The sequence below is a fragment of the Microcaecilia unicolor genome, chromosome 8 (genome assembly GCF_901765095.1).
Source record: "Microcaecilia unicolor chromosome 8, aMicUni1.1, whole genome shotgun sequence".
Lineage (NCBI taxonomy): Eukaryota > Metazoa > Chordata > Amphibia > Gymnophiona > Siphonopidae > Microcaecilia > Microcaecilia unicolor.
In genome coordinates, this window is record NC_044038.1 from 228,761,688 (window position 1) to 228,789,084 (window position 27,397).

Below are 27,397 nucleotides of genomic sequence, written 5' to 3' on the forward strand. Positions count from 1 at the left end.
ATATTTGAATTAATTTCGGTTATAAACATTTTCGATATCCTTGTGACCCTGGGCAAGCCACTTAAACCATTCATTGCTCCAGGTATAAATACACTGGCCCACTCAATAGTTTAAGTAGACAGGAGTCTCTCTTTCTCCTTAAACCCACCAATGAATATCAACCTGTTCCTGTCTATAAAGTTACAACAATAGGGAAGTTAAACACAGGGCCCTGTTTATATAAGGTGTGTTAGCATGTTTAGCTCACGCTAACTGTGTAGGTGCCCCTAGGAATATACCATAGGGTATATATGGGATAGAGGGTAGTGGCATTCAGAAATTAGTTACAAGGAATAAAATGGAGTTTCGTATTGGGCATCTCTTTTGTGACGTTGCTGCTGCTGATTTTCACTTCCGGTTTGGTGGGTGGCGTTTAGGCGTTAGCGCCATCTTGTAAATGACATGCAACGCCGTGAAGTGTCAGTGTTTTTATACCAGGTATGTGAATGTATCCGTTAGAACGTGTTATGCTATGACTGATTTTGAAATAATGGAATCATGTATTGAATTGGGCATATTTATGTATTTAGGGCCAGTGTCCTGACGCAGCTATGGTGAAACGTGACCATGTTGACGTGGGTCCTGATATTTTCTATAAGTGAATAAATCATTTTTTATTTTACATACCATTGAGTGTTAAGAAGAATTTTTAGCACTGGGATGTGTAACTTTTTTGAGTGAAAGCCTCCGCTGGTGAGAAACAGGATCATTTGATTTGAATCATAGGACTATTATAGGCATCTATATGGTCAGCATGCTCTAATGTTAGCGTGCGCTAAAAACGTTAGCGCAGCTTAGTAAACAGGCCCACAGTTTGTTACATTCAAACCTCTAAGATCGATATAGTGTGCACTTAAGTGGAGGGGCATAATCGAATGAAAACGTCTATCTCCATGAGCGTTTCTCCGAGAACGGGTCCGTGAAGGGGCGGACCGAACCGTATTTTCGCAAAAAATAGACGTCCATGTTTTTTCGACAATTTGTGAGCTGGGCGTTTTTGTTTTTCAGCAATAATGGAAAATGAAGCGCCCAGCTCAAAAACGAATAAAATCCAAGGCATTTGTTCGTGGGAGGGGCCAGGATTCGTAGTGCACTGGTCCCTCTCACATGCCAGGACACCAACCGGGCACCCTAGGGGGCACTTTTACAAAAACAAAAAAAAAGGTAAAAGAGCTCCCAGGTGCATAGCACCCTTCCCTTGTGTGTTGAGCCCCCCAAATCCCCCTCAAAACCCACTGCCCCAAGTCTACACCATTACTATAGCCCTAAGGGGTGAAGGGGGGCACCTACATGTGGGTACAGTGGGTTTGGGGGGTTGGACGACTAAGCATTACAGCACAATTGTAAAGGTGGGGGGGGGGGATAGGCCTGGGTCCACCTGCCTGAAGTCCACTGCACCCCCTAACAACTGCTCCAGGGACCTGCATACTGCTGCCAGGGAGGTGGGTATGACATTTGAGGGTGAAAAAAAAAGTTGTGAACATCATTTTTTTGTGGTGGGAGGGGTTAGTGACCACTGGGGGAGTCAGGGGAGGTCATCCCCGATTCCCTCTGGGGGTAATCTGGTCATTTAGGCACTTTTTGGGGCCTTATTCGTGAAAAAACAGGGTCCAGGAAAAGTGCCCTAAATTCTAGCTTCAAATGCATACTTTTTTTCCATTATCGGCGAAAGGCACCCATCTCTGTTCGGGTGATAACCATGCCCCATTCCCGCCTTCACCACGCCTCCGCCCCCGTCAACTTTGTACGCTTCCGCGATGGAGTGCAGTTGAAAACGTCCAAGTTCGGCTTTCAATTATACCGCGTTATTCGTTTTTGTGAGATAAACGTCCATCTCCCGATTTAGGTCGGAACTTGGGCGTTTTTCTCGTTCGATTATAAGCAGGATAGTTGTCCTATGTGGGACCTTTGTGAAGTTAAATATGTTGAGATGCTGATAGTTACCAAATGCTGTCATCACGCATGCCTGCAGGCACTCCAGACACATCAACGTAAGATTCCAATCTTCAAATTTTATTTGTGTCATGGGCAGAGGCAAAGTTTGAGATACAGCGGGCCCCAATTCCAAGACATCTTAGTGCTGGAAATTTAAAAAAAAAGTTTCATTTCAATTACAGAAGTTGCTCTTGATTTTTAAAGACAATCTGACTGACCTCTTGTTGATATGCAGTTTTCTTGATCTATAAAACTCTCTTCACCACTAGAGTGCACTAGACATCAGACAAGGATCGAATCAGACATTGCAACCAATTCTTTAAAAATATGTGACTACCTCTAGGAAAAGGTTACTAAAGTTACCAGAACAAAAAAAATGAGGTTGAATGAATTCTGTTAGAGAAAACAACCTGTAATACAACAGTCCAAATCTCATCCTTTTATGTAAAAAAAAAAAAAAAATAACAGTTAACGAAGTTTAAACATTTAGGGGCCCTTTTACAAAGACACATTGAAAAAATGGCCTCCGGTAGCGTAGACACGTGTTTGGGCGCGTGCAGAATCATTTTTCAGTGCACCTGTAAAAAAGATTTGTACATTTGTACCCCGCGCTTTCCACTCATGGCAGGCTCAATGCGGCTTACATGGGGCAATGGAGGGTTAAGTGACTTGCCCAGAGCCACAAGGAGCTGCCTGTGCCTGAAGTGGGAATTGAACTCAGTTCCTCAGTTCCCCAGGACCAAAGTCCACCACCCTAACCACTAGGCCACTCCTCCACTTTTAAAAGGCCTTTTAAAAAATGTTTTCCAAAAATGGACGTGTGGCAAAATGAATTGCTGTGCGTCCATTTTGGGTCTGAGACCTTACCACCAGCCATTGACCTAGCGGTAAAATCTTATGCCATAACCAAGCAGTAATGACCTATCCGTGTCAAATGCCACTTGGTGCGCGCCAATATGCGCGTCTGAAAAAATTTTTTTTCGGACGTGCATATTGGACGCACACTAAAATGAAATTACCACAAGAGCCATACGGTAGCCGGGCGGTGACTCCATTTTGGCGTGCATTGGGCACACGTAGACGCTTATGCAGCTTAGTAAAAGGGCCCCTTGACTTTTTCAGCTTGCTTATGGACCCATGACACGAAAGATTAGTCATTCTCAACATTTTGGATCTGCTATCTCAATGGAAGTAGGATTTCGTAAACTGCCTCTCTGTGGTTAAAATCAAAACAGTTTACACATTTATATACAGCTACCTATTTTGTACCAGGTGCAAAGGAAAGTCAAGTGATTTGCCCAGAGTCACAAACAGCTGCAATGTAAATCAACCCCAGTCTCCCTGGTTCACAGGCCACTGCTCTAACCATTAGGCCAGGGCTACTCAAGTCCAGTCCTCAAGGTTCACAGGCAGGCCATGTTTTCTGGATATCCACAATGAATATGCATGGGATAGATTTGTATGCACTGCCTCCTCAGTATGCAAATCTCTCTCGTCCACATTTATTGTGGATATCCTAAAAATCTGGCCTGTCTGTGGACCTCAAGGACTGGAATTGAGTAGCCCTGCATTAGGTCATTCCTCCACTCACCTGTTCCTAGAAACGGTCATATATTATTCTAGGACAGAAAAAATGAGATGAAGTATTGTGAGAAGCTCTGATTTTTCAATAATAGTAAACCTAATTTTCCAAAACCATTAGCAGGGATAAAGTCTATGGCCTGGGCCCTCACTTTCAAGCCTCAAGGGTCACCAATAGAGATCTATACGATGGAGTCAGTAGGCAAACTTTCTCTTATGAAAATGTATTAGTTACATCCTAAAAACCTGACTCAATGGTGAATGGAAGAATGGGAGTGAAGACCAAGGGCCAAGGGTACTTTTGTACTTATTTACCATTAGCAGAGTTTTCAGCAAGAAGCTACTTGAATAGTTTGTCTTGATGATGGACTAAAGCTATACTGGTATATACCGGCAGAGCTGGTGGGGGGAGGCGGGGCTAGTGCTGGGCAGACTTATACGGTCTGTGCCAGAGCCGTTGGTGGAAGGCGGGACTGGTGGTTGAGAGGAGGGGATAGTGATGGGCAGTATATGGTCTGTGCCAGAGCCGGTGGTGGGAGGCGGGACTGGTGGTTGGGAGGAGGGGGTAGTGATGGGCAGACTTATTCGGTCTGTGCCAGAGACAAATGGTGGGAGGTGGGGCTGGTGGTTGGGAGGTGGGGATAGTGCGGGGTAGACTTATACGGTCTGTGTCCTGAAGAGGACAGGTACAAATAAAAAGTAGCACATGAGAGTTTATCTTGTTGGGCAGACTGGATGGACCGTAAAGGTCTTTTTCTGCCGTCATCTACTATGTTACTATGTTACTTTGTTACAGAGAGTTCCCATAAACTTTTGGGCAATGCAGCTCATTAAAATTTGCCCCCTATATAGGCAAATTCTTTAAAGCCTTCTGTCTACTGAGTCGTTCATCAAATTTCATGGGATCCCTTGAGGTTTTATGAGATCAGCCCAACAGAAATACTTTAGACTCATTCTGTTCTACATTTGAAATATTGGTGTTTCCTAATTAATTTTTTATTGGTGCTTTGTTTCACATTAGAAAATACCTGTACATAACACCCCTGCAAAGACCCACTGTCCATACTTGACAGGCTGAAATCCACTGCTTTGCCATTGGCGCAAGATGGAGGCACTTCCATTCCAGCTGGTTGGGTTCTTCCCTTGAATAGTTTCCACTCCAGCTTCCAAGCACCCTCCATTATCATCATTGCTGTTGACCTGGAAGTGATATAATCATATAAGAGAAAGGGAATGGTGAGAGGGACAGTAAATCAGAAATTAATGATATGTAAATGGAATATCTAGTGGCCCTTTCACTAAAGGGCATTAAGCCCTAACACAAATTTACCCCCAGATTCGATATATAACACTAAACATTGCATGCTCACAATTGGCAGTGCAGCCAAATTGCACACGCAACTTAATTGGTTAACAAGCTAATCGGCACCAATAATCGTCCCTAACAAGCACTAATTGGCACTAATTAGAATTTACGCATGCAACTTTCTAAGCATATTCTGTAAAGTGGTGCATGTGAATTCTAACATGGGGGGTGTAGCCATGGGAGGGGCATGAGTGGGTGATGGGCATTTCTAAAAATTACACGCACGGGCATTTATACGAAGTTTTAGTTGGAGTAAATGGTTGCACCTAAATTTTAGTCATAGGAATGGGTGCTACAAGTATTCTATGAACTGCACCTAACTTTAGGCGAGGTTTATAGACTAGCGCTAAGTGCGGTTTTTCAGCCCGATTTTTTGGGGAGCCCTTTTACTAAGGTGCACCTAAAAGTGGCCTGCACTGGTATAGCTGCGCGTTTTGGACTTATGCGGGTCCATTTCCTCATTGCGCGTGGAAAAAAAGGCATTTTTTTTTTGTGCCAGAAAATGGACGTGTGGCAAAATTAAAACCAGCATAAGTCCATTTTCGGGCTGAGACCTTACTGCCACTCATTGACGTAGCAGTAAGGTCTCATACTCTAACCAGGCAGTAAGTGGCCAACGCGTGTAAACTGGAAATTACCACCGGGTAAGCGCCTTGCAGTAGAAAATAGAAAATATTCTACCACGTGTTTTGTTCGCTTGTCAAAAATGGAATTACCAGCCAGGGCATGCGGTAGACAGGCGGTAGTGCACGTGCAGGACATCAGACTCAGAAACAGAACGAAGCCTTGCCCCGGAAGAAAGGACCTCGGCTGGTGGGGATTGGGGCCCCCTGCCAGCAAAGTTAGGCAACGGCAACGGCGGGTTGGCGGCGGGAGGGGGGGTCGAGAGGGTCATTGGCAGGGGGGTCCAGGGCCAAATCTACGGGGCCCAGGCCCCCGTGGCCCCACGTAGCTATGCCACTGGTAGGCACCTTCACATTTTGTAAAAGGGCCCTTAATCTGGGTTTAGCGCAAGGGAAACTCCCTTGTTAAAACGTGTTAAGGCCAGATTTTAACATGTTTTAGTAAATGAGGCCTCTCGTTTATCTGAATGTAACTTATTTTGAGGTATTACTGAAAAGCTGCAGGGCCAATCCTAAATAGCAATAAAGAAATCATAATAAACAAGTAAATAAAAGTTATATCCTTTCTCACCATGGCACTAAGCACTCTGCCCACATAGATAGGATCATTCCTTCTGGAAATATCAGCCCCTGGGTTACGGCGGTAATTTATGCTCCGGTCCAACATCTGGATGCAGATATTTAAAATATTATCTTCAAACTGCAAAAGAAAAGAAAAAAGACTTAAAAAATACTATTTTCACTTTAACAATAGGCTCACTGGGAATTATACATAAGGCTTTTGATTCTAGGTTTTAACCAATAAACACTTAAAAGTAAAAACTTTAACCTGGAATATGCTCCCCTACTTAATCCTTTCTAGTACATCCCTCTTCCTACCCCTCCATTACATTTCCCACACTAAACAATACGCTAATCCCAATACACACCCCTCCCATTCCCCTACCCATGGCGTAGCTACGTGGGGCCTGAGGGGCCTGGGCCCCCATTGATTTGGCTCTGGCCCCCTCCCGACGATCCCTTTGAACCCCCCTCCCGCCACCAACCCTCCACCGCCGTCGCCGCCTGCCACGCTGCTTCAAATACCTTGTTGTTAGCTGGCCCCGCCAGCCGAGAACCTAGTTCTTCGGCGCCGGAGTAGCGCCTTCATTCAATGCAGTTCCTGGCGTGATCAGCTGTTTCTGACGCCGTACGTCACGTGGACTGCACATAGGAAATGATACTTTGCTGGTTTTCTTGGTGATACCCAGAAAGAACTTAACGACTTTAGTCACTAACCTGACCAAAATCCCATAGTCTGTAGTCTATTTGGGATGCAGTTCCTACAAACATCATTCCAACCTCTTCCATAAGGTACTCCCGTCGTTCCCTATTGTCAGGCATATAACGCTATCACCTAAAAACCCCGAAAGCAAAAGTAGCTGTTGTTATATGTGGCATCATTGGCGGTAAGGAATAATGAGAACCTATTTGCTGAATAACTTTTATCAAAGGATACAAGGTAAAATTTAATGGCCAATACAGACTGGAAGGGTTAATTAGTAGTGCTAGGGGGTACTGTTCCCTCTAAGCTGAGCAGAAGTCCTCCACCTATGGTCCTGCCAGTGGGGGATGATATTTCACTATCACATTTTCAATAGTGAATGACAGACAAACTCTGGAGGACTCCGGGGAACCTACCTGTCCCCTAGTAATTGAAAACACAACATTGAAGCACCGCCCCCTACTGGTAGCAATGGAGTTGGAGGAACTCCTGCTCAGCTTACAAGAAACAGTGCTAAGGGTAATTGAATGAGTAGCTGACCAACTGTAGGTGCTAAGAATGTGTGGCAAATGCTGACATTTTTAGTCATGTATGCATGTAAGTGGCCATTTGTGGATGTAAATGACCTCTTTTAACATGCCAACTAGAATGGAAGTATGTGTGCAGGTCCCATGCTCATCCTTCACTTTGGGCACGTACAATGCAGGGTTTACCGCAAAATATGGCAGAGTCCTCACAAGCCTAGATTACAAATTCTTTTGGGGCCCTTTTACAGAAGGGAATGTGATGGCAATGGGCTCTTGCTGTGTGACAATCTGGAACTACAAAAATATTTCTATTTTGTAGCGCCAGTGCCTTACCTGGTGGTAATTGGACAATGCCACATGTTGCCTGGTTACTGTTGGGTTAGTGCGGGAGCCCTTATAGCAACCTCAATAGGTGGTGGTAAGTACTCCCCTTCCCCCCCCCCGAAATGGCCGTAGAGACAGCCTTTTACCCTCTGCAGTAAAAGTTGGCCTCAAGTGCATCAAAAACACACGCTGATGGTAGCACAGGACCCCTTTTACCACAGCTTAGTAAAAGGCAGGGCTGCCGAGGGGGGGGGGGGGGGGGGGGGAGGCAAAATTCCCCAGGCCCGGGCCTCCAAGGGGGGCCCGGCGCCGCTGCCCCTGCCACTGCATTCCGCGGTCTCACCTGCCTGCCTCCACAGCTACGGGCCCCCTTCATTCAAAGCGGCAGTCGCAGATCACCTCTCTTCTGGCCTTCCCTCACTGTGTCCCGCCCTCGCGGAAACCGGAAATTATATCAGACGAGGGCGGGACACAGGGAGGGAAGGCCAGAAGAGAGGCGATCTGCGACTGCCGCTTTGAATACAGGGGGCCCGGAGCCGTGGAGGCAGACAGGTAAGACCGCGGAATGCAGCAGCGAGGGGGAGGCGACCAGGGGGTTGGGGGTGGGGGGGGGGGGGGGGGTGGCAGCAGTGGGGGGGGGGGGGGGGGGGGTGGGGGGGGGCGGAGGCGCAGCGGCCTTGTCCCGGCCCCGCCTAGTCTCCTCTCGGCAGCCCTGGTAAAAGGGTCCCTTAGCGTATACATCTACATGCATAAAGAATGCTTTAGCATTTACATCAGTCATAGTTCTGTGTAAGTACTTGTGCCAGGTTTTCAGCAGTGTAAGTCTGGCACCCAGAGAATCAGTGCAGATTATTATTCTATCAAGAGAGTTCGCCCGGTATGGAATCACACTTAGCACTGATCTTGTCTGGTACCCCGCCCGCCTTTTTGGAATTCAACTAAAAAGAGAATCACAACTGAATCCACTTATAAATCTCTGAACCAAGGGGAAAAAATGAACCGCAAGATGTTTGTAACTGCCACCTTACAGTGTGGTTAAAAAGAACACATCGTTAGTGTCAGCTCTGGAACTCTTTGCCAGAGAAGGTTGTAACAGCGGTTAGAGTAGTTGGGTTTAAAAAAAGGTTTGGACAAATTCCTGGAGGAAAATCCATAGTCTCCTATTCAGACAGACATGGGAAGCATCTAGTATGAGTATGGAGTATGGGATTTCTAGCATGGAGTGTTGCCACCAGTGGCGTAGCCAAGGGTGGGCTCAGGTGGGCCCAGGCCCACCCTCTTTGGGCTCAGGCCCACCCAGTAGCAGCACACCTATGATTTGGCAGGCAGGGATCCCCAAGCCACACCAGCTGAAAACTCCCAACAACTGTTCCTCCTGCATACCTTGTAAATAGCAGATCTTTGCCTGCATCGAGCAGCGACTGATACATGCTATTCACACCGGCCCCACAGCCTTCCCTCTAGGGTTTACCATTTTGTGTCCTCTGAAAAAGAGGACACATGTCACGCCCCCTACCCCGCCCCCGCCACGCCTCATACCCCGCCCCCCGCCACGCCCCCTTCGAGTCCTCGTTCCGCCCCTCTATTCCCCGCCCCCGTCACATGGTTCCCCCCCTCACTTAACTATCTAGCCCTGGTGGTCTAGTAGGGTCTTCTCTTCGGGGCAGGAAAGAGCCCCCTCTTTCCTGCCCGGAGCGCTGCCTGTCCTTGCCTGCTGCATCCTCCTCGGTCTGGCTGGAGATTCAAAATGGCCACCGAGAGTTGAAGTGGCCTCGCGAGAGTTCAACTCTCGGCGGCATTTTGAATCCCCAGCCAGACCGAGGAGGATGATAGACAGGGGAGGCAGCGCTCCAGGCAGGAAAGAGGGGGCTCTTTCCTGCCTCGAAGACGTCACTAGACCACCAGGGAACATGGTAAGGAAGGGGAGGGGACGGGAGTAGGGTTACCACGGCGCCGATCGCACCGCCCACACGCACGCGCCTGCCCGCACCCGCGCCGACGTTTGTCCAGAAAATCCGGACAAACGTGGGTGCAGGCAAAATCCGCCGGGACGCCCCGGACATGCCCTCAAAAAGAGGACATGTCCGGGGGAAATCCGACGAATGGTAACCCTACTTCCCTCTGATGTATTCCCACCTATGCAGAAAACAGGAAGTTGCATCAGAGGGAAGGCTATGGGGCCAACATGAGCAATGTGTATTAATTTCTGCTCGCTCCGGTGAAAAAAACCTGCTATTTAAAAAGGTATGCAGGGGAGCGGGATGTTTGAAAGACCATATGGTATGCAGGCAAGAGAGGGAGAGACCAAATCACTGTGGAATACGTGGAGTCTTCAGCCCACCCATCTTGGGCCCAGGCCACCCAAAATTCAGTGTCTGGCTACGCCCCTGGTTGCCACGATTTGGGGTTCTGCCAAGTGCTTGTGAGCTGGCTTGGCCACTGTTCGGAAAACAGGATACTGGGCTAGATGGACCAGTGATCTGACCCAGTATGGCTACTCTTATGTTCTTATGAACTCAATCCTTAGTCCCAAAATACCTCAAAGCAAAACTGTAATATATACAACCGTAGTTCTTTCTTCTTATAATTTTTTCTTTCATATGCTAGTCTTTTTTTTTTTTACATTTTGTTCATCATTCTTAAAACATTATGAGCACCATTTATAGAATTCCTTAAGAGTGCACATTATTGTAAAGAGGGGTCACTCTTTCAGAAAGATTGCACACTGTTTCCCAAAAGTGCACTCATGTACACACTGTTTGTGCAGGCACAATGATTCACACATACATGCACTAGCGGGAAAGAGTGCACACTTTTCTGAAAGATTTCACTTTCTTTGCAAATTGTGGGCACCCTTTATGAATAGTGTATACTCTTTACAAAAAGAGCGCCCTCTTATGAAAGAGCGTTTTCGCTATCCTGCTTATTTTCGAAGGAGAAGGGCGCCCATCTTCCGACACAAATCGGGAGATGGGCGTCCTTCTCCCAGGGTCGCCCAAATCGGCACAATCGAAAGCCGATTTTGGGCGTCCTCAACTGCTTTCCGTTGCGGGGACGACCAAAGTTCATGGTGGTGTGTCGGCAGTGTACAGAGGCGGGACGGGGGCATGGTTAAGAGATGGTCATCCTCGGCCGATATGGAAAAAAGAAGGGCATCCCTAACGAGCATTTGGCCGACTTTACTTGGTCCATTTTTTCTTGCGACCAAGCTTCAAAAAACGGTGCCCTAACTGACCACATGACCACCGGAGGTAATCAGGGATGACTTCCCCTTACTCCCCCAGTGGTCACCAACCCCCTCCCACCCAAGAAAAAAAAAATTAACAAACATTTTTTTCGAGCCTCTATGCCAGCCTGAAATGTCATACCAAGCTCCATCACAGCACTATGCAGGTCTCTGGAGCAGTTTTTAGTGGGTGCAGTGCACTTCAGGCAGGCGGACCCAGGCCCATCCCCCCCTACCTCTGGTAAATGTTGAGCCCTCCATACCCCCCTAAAACCCACTGTACCCACATGTAGGTGCCCCCCTTCACCCATAAGGGCTATGGTAGTGGTGTACAGTTGTGGGGAGTGGGTTTTGGGGTTTTGGGGGGGGGGGGCTCAGCACACAAGGGAAGGGAGCTATGGACTTGGAAGCAATTTCTGAAGTCCACTGCAGTGCCCCCTAGGGTGCCCGGTTGGTGTCCTGGCATGTCAGGGGGACCAGTGCACTATGAATGCTGGCTCCTCCCATGACCAAATGCCTTGGATTTGGTCATTTTTGAGATGGGCATCCTTGGTTTCCATTATCGGCGAAAACCGAGGTCGCCCATCTCTAAGGTCGACCTAAATTTCATGATTTGACCGTCCTCGACCATATTATCGAAATGAAAGATGGACGCCCATCTTGTTTTGATAATATGGGTTGCCCTGCCCCTTTACATGCCGTCCTTAGAGATGGGCACCCCCGTTCGATTATGCCCCTCTATGTCATTTCAAATGAATTCACATCCCTAATTCTAGAGAAGTTGTAGTCCATTACACAGGGAACATAGTTTGTACTCTACCTGTAGACCAAGGATTGAAGAGCAAGGTTGAATTTCCCTAAATCACGGGAAACTCCTGAGGTCATGGCACTCAAAGTGTAATGTCCATGATGGCATCACTTGGGGAAGTAATAGTGATGGTCATATTATTTGAACCACTTTGTCCCCTGACAGCACTCCAAGAGTTGATATTTCCAGAAGCAGAACTAGCAGAAAACATAGCCAAAGTCTTAGTATGCACACTTGGAGCTGGTCCTAAAAAGGCAAGAGAACAAAATGTTGATATTCATAATGTTGATACTAATACAAGATTCTACAAAACAAATTATATTTACATAAAATAAGATAAGACAGCCACTCATCCCCTAGAGAGGGTTTTTTTTTTTTAATTTTTGTTACATTTGTACCCCACGCTTCCCACTCATGGCAGGCTAATGCTGCTTACATAGGGCAATGGAGGGTTAAGTGACTTGCCCAGAGTCAAGGAGCTGCCTGTGCCTGAAGTGGGGAATTGAAACTCAATTCCCCAGGACCAAAGTCCACCACCCTAACCACTTGTCCACTCCTCCACTGTTGAGATTCTACATGGAATGTTGCTATTTCCACTAGCAACATTCCATGTAGAAGTCGGCCCTTGCAGATCACCAATGTGGCTGCGCAGGCTTCTGCCTTCTGTGAGTCTGACGTCCTGCACATACGTGCAGGACGTCAGACTCACAGAAACAGAAGCCTGCGCAGCCTTCTACATGGAATGTTGCTAGTGGAATAGCAACATTCCATGTAGAATCTCCAATAGTAGCAACATTCCATGTAGAATCTCCAATAGTATCTATTTTATTTTTGTTACATTTCTACCCTGTGCTTTCCCACTCATGGCAGGCTCAATGTGGCTTACATGGGGCAATGGGAGGGTTAAGTGACTTGCCCAGAGTCACAGGAGCTGCCTGTGCCTGAAGTGGGAATTCGAACTCAGTTCCTCAGGAGCAAGTCCACCACCCCTAACCACTAGGCCACTCCTCCACGGATTCTCAACACGGTCCTCGGGACATGCACAGACAGTCAAATTTTCAGGATATCCATGAAGAATATGATTGGCACAGATCTGCATACAACGGAGGAGGTGCATGCGAATCTAGCTCATGGATATTTATCGTGGGTATCCAGAAACCTGACTGCTGGGTGTGCCAAAGGACTGGTTAAGCAACATGAAATGGTTGTATTGTTTGGGATCTGCTGAGTATACCATCCATGGCAGGATACTATGGTCAATTGACTCTTTGCCTGACCCTTCATGACACATATACTTGCTGAAGGTAATTCTGATTATAAGGTCAATTCTATGACTTGATGCCTAATACTCACATGAGTCAAAAGCTCCAAAATCAGCAGTTATACACTTAAGCATACTAAGGGTGAATTCTATATATGGTGCCCAAAAAATTGGCACAGACAAAAGCGCTATTCTATAAGTCATGCTTAAAGTTAGGTGCGATTTATAGAATAGCGTTTACGCTCGGGACTCACGTCTAACTTTAGGCACGACCCTTTACACCACCTGAAACATGGTGCAAATATCCACGCTAAATGCGTGCACATCTCCCGTATTCTATAACAATGCGCATAATGCTAAGATCACCCTCATTCCACCATGACCCCTCCCATTTCTGTGCCTTTTTTTTTACTTATGTGTAAAATGTAGGCGCAGATTCCATGCCTAATTTAAGCATGTAAGTTCCAATAAAATCTTAGTGACAATAATTGCTTGTTAAAAGCCAATTATTTGCACTGATTACCTCGTTATTCAATTAAGTTACATGCACCAATTGGGCAGAACCCCAAATTTGCACATAAACGTTTGGTACCTTTTATAGAATTAAGGGGTAACTCTAATCTATAAGATTGGATTGAAATGCAATAGTGTGTAATTGCAAGGGAGGTGTACATATGGGCAGGCTATGAGAAGGTCTCCAACCAATGCATATAATTCATCTATGGGAGGCCAAGAAGATGTCTATTTTAATCTATTTTATAATAACATGTAAGTGAAATCTGTAAGTAGCACCATGTATAAGGTACCCTGATGGCTGCTGAGTGCCAATTCTAGAACTGTAGTTGCAACACAGATTCTATTATAGAATACAGGCATTTAGTTATGCCAAGTCAATGGAAGATGTAACTGGATGCAGCTACATTATTATTATGGTTACATTTGTACCCCGCGCTTTCCCCTCATGGCAGGCTCAATGCAGCTTACATGGGGCAACCAAGGGTTAAGTGACTTGCCCAGAGTCACAAGGAGCTGCCTGTGCCTGAAGTGGGAATCAAACTCAGTTCCTCAGTTCCCAGGACCAAAGTCCACCACCCCTAACCACTAGGCCACTCCTCCGCTCTACATCCTACAACATTCTGTAAGTTACTCATGTAAGTGGGAGAGACACCCATGACCCATCCATGCTCCACCCATGCATAAGTCCCGTGCAGTTTACAATTAGTGCACTGACATGTTACTTTATAGAATATTTGCGTGGTGCCCATTCGCTCGTAAGTGCCAATTTTCTCGGCATTTATGTGCATTTATAGACTTGTCCTTCATGTGACTTATCAAATCACCCCTCAAAACCCACAATTATCATGACTAAAATGCAGCTGTGCACAGTTACACTTGCTCAGGAGCTGATCTAAATATACAAAGTATGTGTGCAGAAGTGTATTCCATAACTTACGCGTGTATTTACAACTCGGCTCAAGCTCCACCCAAACTCCTCCCCCAAACACGCCTACATCTGGGTCACTGAAATATACGTGTTTTCTTGTCAGCACACACACTTTTATGCATGAGTGATGATATAAGAGGCCTTTTATATGAATAGAGAGGTATGCATAGGTGGAAAAAAACCCTTTATTAAATTACCCCCATCTGCTTGTATGGATTAGAGATTACCTGTCTTTACAGTAAACGTGATGTCTTCAGACTGGATGGGTACGTTGAAAACCAGAATAATCTTAAAGGGGTCCGCTCTCCTCACTACCAGCTCTCTAGTGCTATATTCAATGGTGTTATGTGCCGTTCGATTTTCATTGTAAAGGAAATCCCAAGACTGAATTTGAACACCTTTAAAACAAGAGAGAACGGAAATTGACCTTTCGTTAAGCCAAGTTTGAAAATCACAGAACAAAGAATATTTGGCATCAAGAAAAAGGAATTCTTACATCAAACAGATCATTTTTACCCTGGAAGAGTAACTGTTAATTATTATACGTTAAAAATGACCAGAATCTTTGAGTCATACCATTAGTTGGGAGTTGATAATGCAGGTGTATTCTTTTCTGTCATTTACGTTATAAACTAAAATGTTTTTGCTGTTCTAACGTTTTGCAGTTGTAGTTATGCAAAAGTAGGGTGCATGGTGCCAATGGTTGAAACTAAGCAACACAGGACAGTTTTCATCACACCAAAATCAAGCTCAAGAAGAAGTGTATATATATTGTGATAAAGTCACCTTCAGGATACCCTGTTTCCCCGAAAATAAGACAGTGTCTTATATTAATTTTTTGCTCCAAAGATGCGCTAGGTCTTATCTTCAGGGGACGTCATTTTCGGGGAAACACGGTAACATGATTGGATTATTGCAGTTCTTTACTTCAAGGCTTACCTCAATATCAGCTGCAGAGGCTACAAGCTGTTCAAAATACCCTACTACAGTAAAATTGCAGCTTCTTAGAGAAAATGGCCACTGCAACTTTGAGCAGTAGCTTTCCTCGAATTTCAGCAGCCTTTTGAATTTCACAGCAGCAGGACAAGAAGTCAGCATTAAGTAATTAAGGGGAAGCCTTGATACAGCTTGGTGAAACATGAGTCGGCACAACAATCCCCCTACAACGAAAAAGGAGACTGAGCAATACAGTGCACAGAATCTCCATTTACCTACCGTAAGATAAGTACAGCATTCTAAGTAAGCTTAGTCCTTAGGGTTCCTAATACCCCCTTCTCCCCCTTCCCTCCATGTACCTTCTGTTGAGACACTCACCCAGTTTTAAAGATGTCAGGAGGCTGCCAAACGTCTGTGGGGAAGGGCAGCGGCGGCTTGACTTCAGCCTTTCCCTTCAATGTCCCGCCCTCGCGGAAACAGGAAATACCTCATCAGAGGAAGGCGGGAGACTGGAGAGACTGGACTCGAGCTGCCGCAGCGACTTAAAATAACAGCTGAGCTTTAAATGCAGGGCGGCATGTCCGGAACGGAATGGAAGGTAATATGTCGGGGAGTTGAGGGCGGGCTCAGCCGGGGGGGTGGGAGGCGGAAGATACAATTTGGAGCTAGGTCTTACTTTCGGGGGAGGCCTTATATTTAGCAATTCAGCAAAACCTCTACTAGGTCTTATTTTCAGGGGATGTCTTATTTTTGTGGAAACAGGGTAGTTGGGTTAAGGTAGTTTCAGTCTGAAATACAAGTCCCAGAAGGCATTGCAGGCAAGGAGCCATAGGGTTGAGATGAAGAACCCGGACTGGACTCCTAGCTGCAATCGGGGAAGACATGGGTGTAAGCTGGCAGGTTGTGTAGAGTGGCTGCCACTGGGCGGAAAGAGAGTTAGGAAACCCTGTGTGCAGGAGCTCATCATTGGTCTCATTAGTCTAAGGCTCAACTCAGCTGGTTTGGGTGTGAGGAAGCTAATGGAAGGAGAATGATTGGTGGTGGTAGCTGAAGTCAGGGATTGATTAGGCAGGTGGGAAGAAGTCCCAGGAGTGGAGTTCAGTTCAGGAGAGAGAAGCAGAAGGAGGGAAGCTGATGCAGGGGAAAACCCTTGGGTAGAAGGGGTCCCTAAAATATTGAACTCTCCTGAAGGCAAAAGAGGATAGAAGGTAGAAACTGCTGCTTGGTGACTGAACTGTGATGATGAACTGAAAGAACTGTTTGTCTGGGGAATTGAATTACTGTTTATTGTGCACTGGATAAAGAGCCCAGACTGGAGCCTGTAAGCCTGTATTGAATCCTGGTATGTGCTATGCTGCTGTTGGAACTGTGTACTAGAAACCTGCATGGAATAAAAGTTCTTAAGATTGAAGTTACTGGTGGACATCTATTTCTTCATTGTACCGGGAGACTGTGGCTGGAGGAGATTGTTCTATCCCTGGCTGCACAAGAGAGGCGCCTGGTTACAATATATATATATATATATATATATATATATATATATATATATATATATATATATATATATATAATGACATTTATAGCCCACATTTTCCCACCCATGGGCAGGCTCAATGTGGCTTACATCAGTCTAAAAGACATACATCAAACAAGCAATAACAATCAAGTACATTGAAGTTGAAGAGGTTAGGGAGTAATTACAGAGGAGACGAGAAGGAGAAGGGCAATAGGGTTCAATAAGTCGTTATGATAGCTACAGTTCAGGAGTTATGGATATAAGGAGGGACTTTGGTGTAAGCTTTTCCAAATAAATTTGTCTTGAGAGATTTTCTGAAAGTCGAATGATCATGAATAGTTTTTACTGATTTAGGTAATCCATTCCACAAATGTGCGCTAATATAGGGAAAGGTGGATGCATAAGTGGTCTTATATTTGAGGCCACAGCATGCTGGGAAATGGAGATTTAAGTACGAACGAGATGATTTGTGAGAATTCCTTGGTGGCAAGTTTATAAGGGTATCCATATAAGCAGGAGCTTCACCATAGAGGATTTTATGCACCAGGGTGCAAACCTTAAAACTTATTCGGTCCTTGACAGGAAGCCAGTGCAGTTTTTCACGAAGTGGTCTTGAACTTTCGAATCTCGATTTTTCCATAGATCACTCTAGCAGCTGTATTCTGGGCAGTTTGCAACTTTTTTGAAGCATTTCTTTACACCCTCCGTATATTCCATTGCAGTAATCAAGTTGGCTTAAACTAGTGATTGAACTAAATTGCGAAATACTTCTCTAGGGAATAAGGTTTTATACGTTTTAGTTTCCAGAGAGAGAAGAATACTTTTTTGATGGTGGCGTTTGTTTGCTGGTCTAGTGTTAGGTTTCCATCAACAATTACTCCTAGTATTTTTAGAGTCTCAGAGATTTGGTAGGGCAAGCTCAGGAGTGATTAAGTTGGAGGGTTTATACTTGTTATAAAGAGAGGAGAATATATATATAAATAGGTCATAAAAAAGTAGACAAATAGGCGGCCTTCAAAAATTCCACAATGAATCAAGAAATATATGGGTAAAATTTTAACGCCATAGTTTGTGTTTCTTTTAAATGCTGTTTGCCATGTTTAAACACATACCCTAATATTCATCAGCGGCTGCTTTCCATATATTGGTGCTGAATTTCCAGGGATACTGACTACTGTTGCTGTTATTCAGGTAATGGTGATATTCAGAGTCAGTCTTCAGCTGTCTCCGAGATCCTCTCAAGCAAGTGAGGTCCCAACAGACGTTACTCTTGCTTTCTTCATGACAGAAGCAATGGTCGGGACCTCACTTGCTTCAAAGGACCTCTGATGCAGATATTGTGCTGAAACAAGGCCATGTTGCACCAGCTAATAAAGATCCTATCATTTTACATAGGGCCTCATTTTCTAACAGAGAAATGTACAAACAGTGTCACCAAACCGTATTTGGACGTTTTTCTTGCCAAACGTTCTAATCGGTATTTTTGAAACTCATTATTTAAATGTTTTGATATGCAGTTCATTAGCAATACATCCAGATCACAAGGGGGGCATGTCGGGGTCATGTTGAGGGTGGGATTTGGGCGTTACTAACACTTGGATGTTTTTCTGCCATAACGAAACAAAACAAAAACGTCTAGAGCTACAATCTAAATGTTTTGGTCTAGATCTGTGTTTAGAAGGAATAAGGCAAAAAAAAAAAGGTGCCCTAAATGACCAGATGACCAAAGGTATGAAAGAAACAGCACATACCAGCCTCTATGACAGCATCAGATGTTATAGCCAGGCCCATTGGAGCAACAAGCAGGTCCCTGGGGTAGCCTAGTGGTCACTGCAGGTCACTGTAGAGAAGGAAATCCAGTCCCATATCCCACTCCAACTGTTACACGTGTGGTGGAAAGTGTGAACCCTCCCACACTTACCAAACACCTACCGTACCCACATATAGATGACCCCTTCAGCCATAAGGACTTTGGTAGTGGTTTACAGGTAGGGACAGTGGACTTTTGGTATGTTTTGGAGGGCTCAGCACGTTATCTAAGGAGGTAATGGTGAGACATGTACCCGAAAGCTCTTATGTGAGGTCCACTGCAGAGGCCCCTAGGGTGCCCCATTGCTCTGTTGGGATGTCTGTGTGGCCAGTCTACTAAGAATGCTGGCTCCCCCTGCATCTCAATGACTTGATTTTGCTGCATTTTTCACTTGGACTTTTTTTTTTTTTTCAAAAATGGACCAAAAAGATAAATGCATTGGGCACAAAACATCTAGCAAATGGAAAGGATCGGCGTCCTTTATAGAATAACCCTAAGCATATAAACAACACCTAACTTTATGGGCGGGCAATTATGCCTGCTGAAAGCAGATGTAAATGCTGATGCCTAAGTTAGGTGTCAATTGAGTCTATTCTGTAACAATGCGTGCAAATTCTGGGAATGTCCCTGGAACACCCCTTAAAAATCCCCAGTCCATACCCCCTTGAAATTATACGCTATAGGAGTTCCACGACAGCATTAGAGAACATGATATGCATGTTACTCCCAATTAAGGAGAATTAGCACCAATAATTGGTTGATAGCAGCCAATTGTGGGTGCTGATTGGCTCATTAATCAATAAAGTTGCACATGCAAATCGGCAATGAGCTGATTTCCTTTAGTGGCCATATATAGAATCGGGGGTTAGTGTATGATATTACTAAACAGTATTCATTAATAAAAGCATTGGACCACTCAAGTTTTCTCAGGTTCTCCAGGATTCAGGAATTAGTACTACTACTACTTAACATTTCTAAAGTGCTACTAGGGTTACGCAGCGCTGTACAATTTAACATAGAAGGACAGTCCCTGCTCAAAGAGCTTACAATCTAAAGGACACGTGAACAGTCAGTTTGATAGTTGGGTCTGCAGACTGGAACAGTTAAATTGGGGCAGTCTGGATTTCCTGAAAGGTAAGAGTTAGGTGCCGAACGCAGCATTGAAGAGGTGGGCTTTAAGCAAAGACTTGAAGATGGGCAGGGAGGGGGCTTGGCGTAAGGGCTCGGGAAGGTTGTTCCAAGCATAGGGTGAGGCGAGGCAGAATGAGAGGAGCCTGGAGTTGGCGGTGGTGGAGAAGGGTAATGAAAGGAGGGATTTGTCCTGTGAACTGAGGTTTCGGGTGGGAACGTAAGGGGAGATGAGGGTAGAGAGGTAGTGAGGGGCAGCAGACTGAGTGCATTTGTAGGTAAGAAGGAGGAGCTTGAACTGAATGCGGTATCTGATTGGAAGCCAGTGAAGTGACCTGGAGACTGGAGAGTGCAGAGGATTTTTGAGCAGACATAACAGACCAGAAGCTCAAGGTTACCCAGAAGTCAAGAGGAGCCAGGTTTGTCATAGAGGAATAGCTGAAACGGGGAGATGATAGACAAAGATCATGTTTTGTACATGTAAAGCCAGAGAATGTTACTTCTTGCAGCATTGTTTAAATTGATGTTTATACGTAAAGTTTTGGAACACCAAAGAAGTGGAGGCTTATTGAGAGACCACGAGAACACCTAGAGGCCTTGAGGGGAAATCCTCCCCCCCCCCCCCCCCCCCCACACACACACAAGGTTTAAATTCCACCTTTTAAAGCACATCAAAGGCTAATGCATACAGTTTCAAAAACAAAGCAAAGCAATTAATAACCTGACAAACACCCATCCCAATGCCCTCCTCCCAAACCTATTTCTAGCACCTGACCTTACCCACCCTACACTTACCTCGTGGTACCCAACCTTCCATTTTCCAACAAGCATAGTCTAGTCTTCAATAACCAACAAAGCTGTAAATTATTTGGGGCTACTTTCTTTCCTACAGACAACCTGTTCTCGGTAGCTGGAAACTCCTGTTTTTTTGATTCCTGGATTAAATAAATTACATGTCTCACTGGATCATAGCCTTCTTTCCAGGGCATACCTTATAATCTCATTTCTCAAATTCTGAGGTTCCAGCCCATGCTATGCCATTTAAGTTAAGACAAAACCATAAGTTTTTTAGGGGGGGGGGGGGGGGAGTTGCTAGCCTGCCAATTCAAGATGGCTCCATAATCCCCCTGACCTGCTCCTCCTCACGCTGCTAAAGCCTACCTAAATGCTGTTTGAGATCAATAATGTCCCACTCCAACTGGAGCAGATTGAGATGATCCTGAAATGTGATCTAGTGAACGTCATTCTCTAAAGACAATCACTGCTGTGCTGCCCCAACGGGGCCAAAAGCAACCGCAAAAGTGGAGAAACTGGATCCGCTACGAGGGGAAGACCAAAAGCAACCGCAAAAGTGGAGAAATTGGATCCGCTACGAGGGGAAGACCAAAAGCAACCGCAAAAGTGGAGAAATTGGATCCGCTACGAGGGGAAGACCAAAAGCAACCGCAAAAGTGGAGAAATTGGATCCGCTACGAGGGGAAGACCAAAAGCAACCGCAAAAGTGGAGAAATTGGATCCGCTACGAGGGGAAGACCAAAAGCAACCGCAAAAGTGGAGAAATTGGATCCGCTACGAGGGGAAGACCAAAAGCAACCGCAAAAGTGGAGAAATTGGATCCGCTACGAGGGGAAGACCAAAAGCAACCACAAAAGTGGAGAAATTGGATCCGCTACGAGGGGAAGACCAAAAGCAACCGCAAAAGTGGAGAAACTGGATCCGCTACGAGGGGAAGACCAAAAGCAACCGCAAAAGTGGAGAAACTGGATCCGCTACGAGGGGAAGACCAAAAGCAACCGCAAAAGTGGAGAAACTGGATCCGCTACGAGGGGAAGACCAAAAGCAACCGCAAAAGTGGAGAAACTGGATCCGCTACGAGGGGAAGACCAAAAGCAACCACAAAAGTGGTTCACATTCCTTTTATTATGTTTTAGATGCTTTTATGTACCTAGATTTTGTGTCTTCCACATACCTTTATATGTGTTTCTAGATGGCTATATATATTGTAACTGTTCAAATTAATATGTACGTAATTACATATCCATCTACTCCACTCTGTTATATGCATTTTAATGGACTCATATTTATATATTTTTTAAATTGTAGACTCCTGAGGCAGGCGTTTCTTGCCGAAACACGGTGCGTGGTCGAGTCTTATTTCCCACTATTAAAGGACATTTTTACTACTTATTCTTCCTGGGTTTTTTTGGAAGTGTCCTGTTGATCATGCTACTCCTCTGTTTCTGGCCTAACATAGTAACATTGTAAATGACGGCAGAAAAAGACCTGCATGGTCCATCCAGTCTGCCCAACAAGATAAACTCATATGTGCTACTTTTTGTGTATACCTTACCTTGATTTGTACCTGTCCTTTCAGGGCACAGACCGTGTAAGTCTGCCCAGCACTATCCCCGCCTCCCGCCACCGGCTCTGCCACCCAATCTCGGCTAAGCTCCTTAGGATCCATTCCTTCTGAACAGGATTCCTTTATGTTTATCCCGCGCGTGTTTGAATTCTGTTACCGTTTTCATTTCCACCACCTCCCGCGGGAGGGCATTCCAAGCATCCACTACTCTCTCCGTGAAAAAATACTTCCTGACATTTTTCTTGAGTCTGCCCCCCTTCAATCTCATTTCATGTCCTCTCGTTCTACCGCCTTCGCACCTCCGGAAAAGGTTCGTTTGCGGATTAATACTTTTCAAATATTTGAACGTCTGTATCATATCACCCCTGTTTCTCCTTTCTTCCAGAGTATACATGTTCGGGTCATCAAGTCTCTCCTCATACGTCTTGTAACGCAAATCCCTTACCATTCTCGTAGCTTTTCTTTGCACCGCTTCAATTCTCTTTACATCCTTCGCAAGGTACGGCCTCCAAATCTGAACACAATACTCTAGGTGGGGCCTCACCAACGACTTATACAGGGGCATCAACACCTCCTTTCTTCTGCTGGTCACACCTCTCTCTATACAGCCTAACAACCTTCTAGCTACGGCCACCACCTTGTCATACTGTTTCGTCACCTTCAGATCCTCAGATACTATCACCCCAAGATCCCTCTCCCCATCCGTACCTATCAGATTCTCCCCGCCTAACACATACGTCTCCAGAGGATTTCTATTCCCTAAGTGCATCACTTTGCATTTCTTCGCATTGAATTTTAATTGCCAAACCTTAGGCCATTCTTCTAGCTTACTCAGATCCTTTTTCATGTTTCCCACTCCCTCCCGGGTGTCCACTCTGTTACAGATCTTAGTATCATCCGCAAATAGGCAAACTTTACCTTCTAACCCTTCGGCAATGTCACTCACAAATATATTGAACAGAATCAGTCCCAGCACCGATCCTTGAGGCACTCCACTACTCACCTTTCCCTCCTCCGAGCGAATTCCATTCACCACCACCCTCTGGCTTCTGTCCGTCAACCAGTTCCTAATCCAGTTCACCACTTCGGGTCCTATCTTCAGCCCATCCAGTTAACGGGGTCCATAGATTCTTGAAAGAGAAGTGCTATAGGGGTTTACAACTTGGAGAAAATTTCAGTGGCGTTGCCACAGGTGGGCCCGGCCCACCCACTTAGGTTTCAGGTCCATCCAACAGTAGCACATGTTTAGTGGTAGCTGGTAGGGATCCCAAGCTCTGCCAGCTGGAGACTTCTCCCTGATGGTAACGAAAACGCTACTCTCCAAGATACCGGCACCTGCGCATGCTCAGTTTTCAGTGCATGCCTGCTGCAGATTACCAAGGTGGAGAGAAGCATTTTCCCACCAGCTGAGATATTGTTCTGGCGTGGGGGGGGGGGGGGGAGAACACTTGGTGCCAACCCATTTCTTGCCTAGGCCCACCCAAAATCTGCTGTCTGGCTACGCCCTTTGGAGAAATGTCTGACCTTGGAAGCAGAAGATGTTGATAATAGCTTTAATAGTAGCACATATTTATGCGGTTTGGCGCATCTTTACAACGAATCCTGTTAGACAAAAAAAAAAAAAAATCTCTCAGTCAAGTAGAAAGAAAGTGTCCGGATTTATTCAATACTCAACCACAAAAAAAGAAGAAAAAAAATGTAGTGGTAAGCAGCACTTTCTCCATATTCAATGCAGCATCAGTTTTTAAAGCGTCTATGGTGTAGTAAAATTAGCGAGGTAAACCAACTAGATAAATACAAATCCCAGAAAAAACCACTGGTGCTTATTAAAGCTTCAAAAATATATAATAAACCAGGGTCGCACTGGAGAGTACACAATGGGAGAATGGCTATGTCTCTATCAACGCAAATAAATCGAAATAATTCAAGTGTATGTGGAATAATCTCAGAGTAAAATCTCACCCAAGCGAGGCTACATTCATGTGATTTATGCCTCTGAGGGTGGCTACGTTTCTCAATCATTGATTTACTCCACTTTTTTTTAGAATATTATGTGAGCAAACACCCAGTGCTCAAATTTTAAACAAAATCCTCACCTTCAATTAAAATAACCATGCTCTCATTGTCCCCCCTCAGTGACTGAACTCCCACTAGTACCCGATAATGATACTCTGGAGTTGTACTCCTAATCTTCTTAATCTCAGGCACTTAGCTTATGCGGAACGAATCCGCTGTCCAAAATCCACTTGTATAATGGCGTCCAATACTTTCCGCTTATGCTGCAACTCGCGTTAGTCCAAAGTAGTAAAATTATCAGCATAAGCAGAAACCACCTGTTGTGCGAAGGACCAACGGGACCCATTTCACCAAAAAATATACGGCTTCATCGGAGTCTTCAACTATATAGGCAACCAATTTTGCAGTTGCTGTGTATGTGGCGAAGACAATCTTACGTCTAGGCCTAGCGCTGAGGTTCTCAGAAATACAACGGTTTGGTGCATCTTTACAACACGTACAGGCCCAATCTCTTGTAAAACCAATTTGAATATTACAGCACTGTTGTGCTGTCTGGCTCTTCCTTCAAGACACAAGAGATCGGTTTCCATAAATAGTTATTTTATTGTTCTTTGACACAGTATAACCTTGTGCAGGCCTTTCATCACACATTATGCTTTGGTCAGTGCACCAGCAGTCTTTCTCGCTTGAGTTATTGTTGACAGTTCTAGTTGTTACATCCATTGTGTCGATTAGAGATCACTTTATGTGAATTAAAATTGTTTTGTATTTTTTAGTGCACTGCTTTTTCGAGTGATTCCGTATCATATGGTCTTATTTTTAAATGACAATGCTTAGTACTATGTTGAATTGCCACATGAGGTACATTGTTTTGTGATGTATGGAAACTACTACTACTACTACTATTTAGCATTTCTATAGTGCTACAAGGCGTACACAGCGCTACACAAACATAGAAGACAGTCCCTGCTCAAAGAGCTTACAATCTAATAGACAAAAAATAAAGTAAGCAAATCAAATCAATTAATGTGTATAGGAAGGAGGAGAGGAGGGTACAGAGTGGGTGACGGCTGAGAATAACAGTACAGATGTTGTTAGATATCAGATTGTGGAGGCCCCACTTGGAGTATTGTGTTCAGTTTTGGAGGTTGTATCTTGCTAAAGATGTAAAAAGACTGGAAGTAGTGCAAAGAAAAGCTACGAAAATGGTATGGGGTTTGCGTTGCAAACCATATGAGGAGAGACTTGCTGACCTCAACATGTATACCCTGGAGGAAAGGAGAAACAGGGGTGATATGTTACAGATGTTCAAATATTTGAAAGGTATTAATCTGCAAACGAACCTTTTCCGTAGATGGGAAGGCGGTATCACATACCATGTAAAATGAGTTTATCTAGTTGGGCAAACTGGATGGACCGTACATGTCTTTATCTGCCGTCATTTACTATGTTACTATGTTAGATACAAACGGAAGATATTCCAATACAAAGATTTGCCCAAGCCCACCCATAGCTACACCACTGTTGTAAACTCCTGGTCTCTACTCCAAAGGTCTTCCCTATCACATATAGATCTTCCCCACACCCATATAGACTTCCTTTTTAAGACCTTCCTGAAGGCCCTCCCTGAGCCTAACTTAATGGCTCCCTGGTGTATAGTGGGTCGAGGAGAATCAATTCCCTGTCACTCCTACCCTTACTGACACCAGGTCTAAAACGGCGCTGGAGACCCTAGCACTGGGGGTCAAGCTGCTGTTTAAGCAAAATATGTACGATAAATTCACGTCTTTTACTGCATGTTTGTAATTCCTTTCTCTGCCCCCCCCCCCCCCACACACCCTAATTGATGTAATCAGGGAAACTGGGAAAGGAATATCAGAGAGGCAGCAAAAGTAGGAACAATACCAGCATATATTATCAGAAAGACGAAATGGGCCTATTTTATAACAAAGCGGCTATGTGAAAAGTCCAAAAAAGGTACCTATGTGCTTATATAAAATAGGATCATAAAATAGCCCCAGCAGCACACAAATGTCATCACACAAATTTACACCTCATAGTGGCAAAAGTTGCAAAGTATATTAAAATGAAATCTAGCATAACACAGAAAAACATACACCTTATCAACACAAATCCAAAAATGTACCATAGCTTCTGTTATCAGAGAAAAATGCACCCTGATAAGAATATAGTAGATACAAGAGTCCTCGTTAGATATATCTACACACTGGTACCGGCGTTAAAAGTTTGGGTTTGTGAGAATCCATTTTATACTAATGCATTCTTATTAAAGAACCAACACACTTGATTATACATTAAAGTCATTTTCACCATTGCACCTACCTGTACCAGCCATGATTTTCCTTGTGCCTTCAGTAATTCAGGCAAGGTTGGAGAAAGATGTGACTACAAGAACCAGCTGATTGCATGAGTACTTATACCTTCTCCTTATGAACAAGCGCATTAACATTCAAAGGAGCTGGGTGTGTCAGTGAGTGCCTGATTACGATGAAACAATGAGTCTTTCCAAATATGCACCCAGGGCTGGTGTAACACATTAGGACTCAAGGCAGAAACTAACAAGCTGTCTCAATGTAAGGAAGGCCTTTATCCTCTAATGATATGGTCTGGGGAATGCTCTGTTCACGTTTTCCTCATTCTGTAGGGCGGAGGATGCTACCTAGCTTGACTTTCTGCGAAAAGGCACTAGATCAGTGGTTGCCAAACCTAGTCCTGGAGGCACCCCAGCCAGTCAGGTTTTCAGGATATTCACAATGAATATTCATGACAGAGATTTGCATGCACTGCCTCCACAATGGACATTAGATTGGCTGGGTTATCCAGGTCCAGGAGGTAGATTTTAGGCTGTATTTAGAATTCTGGTAGTTCCCATCCTGATGCATTGTGGGACCTGCACCACTCATTTCAATGGGTGGAATCAGGGACTGCAAATGCCATGCAGCTTTGGGATGTAAGCTCAAAGTCGGGACTGGTCAAAAAGTCATCCTCCCGGAGCTGGGTAACTTTCTAGTTCAAGGATAGGCACGAGATAGATCTAAATGCAATGGAGGCAGTCCACGTTAATCTCATATATAATCATTATGGATAGCCCCAAACCCTAAGGAATCAATATTCAGCTGGCTGAATTAGACCTAAATACTCAGTGCTGGAGCATATTTAGGCACCGGAACTGAACATCTGGGTCTGGTGAGTTTTCTGTGCGCCGCCAAG

At 44.9% G+C, this 27,397-nt stretch overlaps 1 protein-coding gene and 1 pseudogene across 1 annotated transcript; both read right to left on the reverse strand.

Moving 5' to 3' along the window:
* LOC115476894 overlaps window positions 1–6,927 on the reverse strand; it is a 29,303-nt pseudogene extending 22,376 nt beyond the window's left edge.
* Window positions 6,928–11,775: 4,848 nt separating this feature from the next.
* On the reverse strand, window positions 11,776–26,585 carry LOC115476895 (protein-glutamine gamma-glutamyltransferase E-like). The gene is made up of 3 exons (XM_030213467.1): window positions 26,510–26,585; window positions 14,626–14,796; window positions 11,776–11,939 (listed from the first exon to the last, which is right to left on the reverse strand). The coding sequence occupies exons 1-3, from the start codon at window positions 26,520–26,522 to the stop codon at window positions 11,776–11,778; spliced, it is 348 nt and encodes a 115-aa protein (XP_030069327.1). The 5' UTR covers window positions 26,523–26,585.
* Window positions 26,586–27,397: the final 812 nt, after the last annotated feature.